This window comes from Cariama cristata, unplaced genomic scaffold (genome assembly GCF_000690535.1).
Source record: "Cariama cristata isolate BGI_N322 unplaced genomic scaffold, ASM69053v1 scaffold23297, whole genome shotgun sequence".
In the NCBI taxonomy this organism is placed as follows: domain Eukaryota; kingdom Metazoa; phylum Chordata; class Aves; order Cariamiformes; family Cariamidae; genus Cariama; species Cariama cristata.
Genome location: NW_009626374.1, coordinates 1 through 6087, shown reverse-complemented (window position 1 = coordinate 6087; position 6087 = coordinate 1). Strand labels below are relative to the sequence as shown.

Here is a 6087-nt window from a genome sequence, read left to right as displayed (position 1 = left end):
ACCGAGAGAATGTCATTACGATCACATGGTTATTCAAGTGATCAGGCCAGATAGGACAGAATTAGCCAGGCCAATGGTTCAGATTTCTTCTCCTCTGCCAGGAGTCCGAGTCTTAAAATAGCCAAGGAATTACTGCCAGCCACCTACCTGAGCAGCCGGTTATTATCACCTGGGCTTTCCTCTGAAATCTTCTGCCAAGCCTGACGTAGAGCCAAGAGCAGCTGAATGTTTCATCTCACACAATAAAAGATCAAGGCTAAGCATGTGCCACAAAACCAGAACTGGAATTTCTGCAGGTCTCAGACTTGCAATAAAATTCAAATTCTAATTGCACAGTCAAACTGCATTTTCAAACAGGATTGGCTATCTGCAGTCAGCTACGACAGGTTACATTGGAACAAAAATAAATCTTGATGCACAACAAAAACCTACACTCAATTCTCTGAACTCCTATTACTGTTGACAAAAACTTGCCTCCCCATTCCTGGTTCACCCACTCAGAGGTTTATTAAAATATTGCGATGTACTTATCACCCCCTGAAGCAGAAGATATCCTTGTTTCACGCAGGCAGTGAAACTAAATTACAGGGACAAGGTGCTGCAGGGCCCAAAGGACAACAGAACTCCTCATACAACCCAGACTGCTCTGATTACCGATGCATCTTCTCAAAAAGCCTTGCTCAGACTGAGAACAGCTGTACATAAGCTAGTCATCACCATTTGCTCCTCTCCACAGCTGAGCAAGAAGTTCCTCTAAAGGCAGCCACACTTTGCAGGTCCTTGAACATTTTCTGAACCAGGAAACAGCATGTTTATGGCACACAAAACGTCAGCGAATTAGCAAGTTACCTTTGCCTGGTCAGCCCAGAGGTAACGCAGTACATCAGTATGTGCACTCTGCACAGTGAAATGCCTTTTACACAAGTGTGTGAGGAATGAAAGCGTAGCTGTGACTCCGGCTAAGCCACCAGAACAGTCGCCCTACGTCCTCCACAGTAGGGTACACTCTCAAACACAAATATTTTGCCTGCATAGGGAAAGGAATGGGAATCTTGGATGCAAGTGACTTCAGCCATCTTCCTCTCTCTCTTCTCACCACCTTCCTAATCCCAGTCCTTTCCGAGTCCTCTGCAACCACTCCACAACCTGGCAAAGGCTGAGTTTCCCAGGCATTGATGAAACCAGAGTTGAGGTTTGCAAGGCACTGGCTTGCTCAGGCAGTGTGGTATTCTGCCTCTGCCCTGGACAGTACAGTGAGATCCTGACTGATCTCAAACAGGTGATGAAATTCAAGGTCTGTCTTCCTTGGGTAAAAAAATCCCTCACCCTTGATTTGTGTAAATATGTAAGAACTCACATGAAATGGAGACTTTCAGTTAAATAGAAGAACCACTACCAAGAGCCAACACAGTTGAAAAATGGTTAATTTTTTTTTCTTTCTAACAACCCATCATTATTCATAAATGTAAGATACAGCCCGCATCAGCAAGTTCTGAATGGACAGCCTTACATTTTGTTTCAGAACAGTGAGCGCTAGACACAAGTTACAGAATTAACTAAAGGTTCTGGCACAACTGTAGGTGTGTCACAGCACGGGCACTTGTGAGCACAAAGTCAAGAAAATCTTTAAAGGCAGAGAAGACTGTAAGTCCCCTCATGGCTAAACAGGAGGGGGAGGATTTGTGAATAGACTCCTTGCCTAGGGAAGACTGAAACAGTCTAGTCAAGACAAACTAAGCCACGGCAGCAGAACCACTAGAAGCTCCACCTCAAGAGTTTTTGAGTTGAGGAAAAACATGGCTACAGCCACCAAAATTTTAAGTCTATTTTTGTTTCTTCAGGTTCGTTTTTTTTCTTGGCTGCTTCTTTGGTCTCTGCACAGCATTTGTAACACTGGCAGGGGGCAGTTTGAGAGTTATTTCATTGTCCTCCGCGTCATCGTCCACCTGAGAAGCTTTCCGGTGCCTCAGCAGCGTTGGAGTACAGACTGGAGTAGGATCCTGAAGAGATGAGAAAAACACAATTCATTGCAAAACATCTGCCAGAGAAAGCTGTCACTGGCTCTGTGATACCACAAGGCACCTCAGTCCAGCTGTCCTTCAGAACTTCCACAAGTTGGGGAAAACTGTTTTCTTTTTATTACTAGCTATTTTTGTAGACATTATTTCTTTAGACAAAAGTGTCATCTTCAAAAAAGTATATGTGAGAGGCAAATGTAAATTAATTCACATTTTCTAACATGTCATTATGTACATCTGCTTTCTAAACCTTGTATTTCCTGACTCAAAGCACCAAGAAAGCCAAGAGGAAAAGAAACAAAGGGAGAAAAAGAAAAGTGTATTTGAGACTGGCATACAGAAGTGCCACATTCAAGCCAAGAGCAGACCTGAAACATCCCAGCTTCATTATCTCAGTAAGTTCTCAGAACTCAGTTGGCTGAATGTTCCAGCTATCCTGTCTTCCTCACAATCGGCTCTCTCCCAATTATTACAAGTAAATCCAGTAACATTAAAAAAAAAAATCCACAAAACCAAACTCACAACAGTGATGAAACAAAACAGAAATGTTAATACCTTACAGACTTTTTAGACTATGAGCATCCCAAATCTCAATCCTGATGACCTAAGCTTTCCTTTCATCCTACTGCTACTTTTAGCTGGCATTAGTTTTCAAAATACTGCAATACCACGCCTGGAGAGCTTGAGGGAGGAGGGACAGTACAGTATGTAAACGGCAACAGACAGGACTAGACTGCATTAATGGTTCAACTTCCTTTTTGTCAAAACAGACTGGTATTATAATGTAGCGCAGAGCAACAGAAGGATGCCAGCAAGGAGATCACTTTGTACCAGTTTAAAGCACCAATGTATGTGGTATATAGGTGATTGTCCCCAGCACCCTGCATTTCTCCAGCCTCAACTTGGTGCGGAAGAGCAGAGGCTGACAGCAGAGACATCGCCGCCTGGATGCACTTCGAGACAAGCACTGCAAGTTACAACATGCTGAGGAGAAGCCTTTGCTGCTAAATACTCCCACAGGAGAAAGAACTGAGAGGATCCAACCACCCTCCCCCATTCAAGAGTGTTAATACATCTCAAAGGAGCTACTTTGGCACAAAAATCTCTCAAGCAAACAATGTCAAGGTTTTCAGGTGTTGAAATTAATATGAAGATACGAGTTACAGACTTGAAACATCTGCCCCAGCGTGAATGGCGGAGTACGGTGCTGGGCACCACAAGGACTGTTCAATCTTACCTGGCTGCTCAAAGAAACGTTCAGTTTTGATTTCTTGGATGTTTTAACCTTTTTTCTCTTTATGGAAAGCTTCTGTGCAGCCTAGGAAGCAAGACAGATCAGGTGGATCACTACAAACTTCCTTGTGTGAAGATGCAAAGTCTATAGGTTTCTTTGCTACAAAATCTTTGCTATAGCAATTAGGTTTGAACTAATAAAACAACTCACAGTGCCACAGAGGTGATCTGATTTGAACAAAAGGACTCAAAGCAACGTAAGAAAAGCTGCTACTGTGCATTTTTAAAAAATATCATGTTAAACAGCGTTGCTTAAAATTCAAGTACTTCACCCACGCACTCTGCAAATGAGCAATATGCTTGGTTAGCATAGGCAGGGTCTATGGATGGAAGCTCTAGTCTTGGGACCTGCCTTCAAATACCGACCCCGCCAAAACCTCCCCCAGGGCTTGGGTAAAGCCCGTGTCACTATTCTGCAGTCAAATATTAAAACCATAGAATATCCAACTGTTTATACCGACAGAAGAAAAGCAACATCTTCCCTTTCCTGTTTCTTATTCTCTAAAGTAAACCCACACCTACATATAGTACAACCCAGCAACAGCACTACACTAAGCTCCACGAGCTTCTATACAGTTCTTAACACAAGTTAAATCTCGCTGGTGCTCCAGCTCTTTTACCAGTTCCACGCAAAACACATGATTTTCCTGTATTTAGCACAACCTTAGAAACATGTTTTGCATAACACACTCATCCAAACAACGCCAAACTTACAAATCCTGGGAAATCATAATCAAGCCCCTTTTCAGCCAGCCTCTTCCGTAAAAGTTTCTCCTTTCGTAACAGGCGCTTTGTCATCTTTGCCTTCTGAATGAGTGAACGTATCTTATTGTACCGCCTGACTGCTGGCTGAGATGGCTTCCGAAATATTTTGTTACAGTTTTTGAAGAGATTTTCATGGACCCTTTCAGGAGATAGGAACTGACCTGTATCATAAACATACGACACCAAGTTATAGCAGAGCTACTCTTCTCACCAAATGTACTCACATAACACTATTCAGTTCTCATTGTAACATTATCCACTGCTAAGGCAGAGCCCTAGTACAGCATTTTATGAACACAGAAGATGGAAAGCAACTGAATACTCATTAGTAAGAGAACTGATAATGGATGGATGGAGGAAAAGAACACTTCCGTTTCACCCAGAAAACAGTCAGAGAAACCTGTTTTTCCAAAGCTGATGCGTGTATAGCTCATAATCCTTTACAAAGCAAGACTTACTGTTACCATGTCTGAGAAATTCACTAATTTCATTAATCTTTTAATCAAAAAAGGCGTTTATGTCTAATTATACAGAAAACAGCTGCAACAGTTACAAATGACAAAAGAATTTCCACATTAAAGGAACTGTCTCCACAGCAAACCCCACCACTCCCTGAGATTTCATGTTATGCAATTAACAATGAACATTATCATCCTAGAGGAAAAAACAGTTGTAGTGACCAAAAGGCTGCTGAGGGTGTTCTTCATACATGAAGAAAAGGAAGAAGAGCTCAGCCCCCCCGAAAATCCTTTTGGGAAAAACTTCATAAAAACCCCTAGGATTCTCCAAACAGTCCAAAAAAATAACATAAATAACCACGAATTTCCTTTGCATGTTGGACAACTTACATTTCAGCTTATACTTACACTTTAGCAGTCTTTCAGAAAACAGGTAGTTGTTCATTGTGTCTGCAACAATCTTAGCCACATCATCGGACTCAAACTCTATAAATCCATAGCCTTTGCTAGCTCCAGTCTGCAAGCAACGACAGAAAGAAATCTTAAACAATGCTCCGATACCTGAAGAACTATATTAAAATTATTTTAGGCTTCAGAAGTCATAGCTCATTCTCAGCTAAACACAAGTAATTTCATGAAGTTCAGTGAAATCACAACAAGCACCAGAATTAGTCCTAAACTGGTATGACATTATTCGTAAATATATATTTGCATATGAAAAAAATTGCTCACCAATACCTATCTGTTAAAAAAATAGCTGCTCTGCATTGCTGCTGTTCTGTTGCTGTTGTTACCAAGCTTATATAGCAACACTATAATGTGATGACAAATCCAGAAATTAGAAGTTAAATTTACTGAGCACAAAACAACAAGAAAGCTAAAATAGAGTCTTTTCCATAACATCTCACGTTCTACCTTGAATCGGTGTATTCTGGCAACGCTTCTCACATAAGTGTGTTTACTTATCGGAAAAAAGGGGATACATTAACTGTCGCTGAAACTGCCTATTTGTAGTTCAGAGACAATACCTCATACGCTGTCTATCAGACTGATACTCGTTTTGGAAGTAGTAAGACCAGCAATTAATCACGGTGCCCCCCTCTGCCCACTCATGAAACTGCAACGAAGTTTTCCACGTGGTGCGCACCGAACGCAGAGCACCATGCCGACGGGCAAGGACACACAGAGCTGCTGAAGACATTTCAAAAAGAAATTAACTCTGTTCATTCACCAAACAGGTAGCTTATGCAAGGAAGAAGTCTAAGAGACTCAAAGAGATTGCACGGCCCAGCCTAAGGCAGTCGGCTGAACGCACTGCTGTGTCCCAGGCCCTTCACAAGCAGTAACAGCAGCAAGGCAAACGGGCAAGTTCAGAAGCGTCCAGGTCTCTCAGCAAGGGCCGGAGACCCAGCGGCCGGGGCCGGCCCAGCGCGGTGCTTTACCTTCTTACTCCTCGACAGCCGGAGCCGCGTTACCGTCCCGAATTGCTCGAAGTATTCGTAGATCTGCGGCTCGCAGAGCCCCCGCGGGAGATGCCCCACGTACACCACGCC

At 42.7% G+C, this 6087-nt stretch overlaps 1 protein-coding gene across 1 annotated transcript; it reads right to left on the bottom strand.

Moving 5' to 3' along the window:
• Window positions 1-1823: 1823 nt before the first annotated feature.
• NIFK (nucleolar protein interacting with the FHA domain of MKI67) lies at window positions 1824-6084 on the bottom strand (the record flags this gene model as incomplete). The annotated part of the gene is made up of 5 exons (XM_009704019.1): window positions 1824-2000; window positions 3256-3336; window positions 4026-4237; window positions 4943-5051; window positions 5977-6084. Coding segments are annotated over 5 exons (687 nt in total), but the record flags the coding sequence as incomplete, so codon positions are not given.
• Between the last annotated feature and the right edge of the window lie 3 nt (window positions 6085-6087).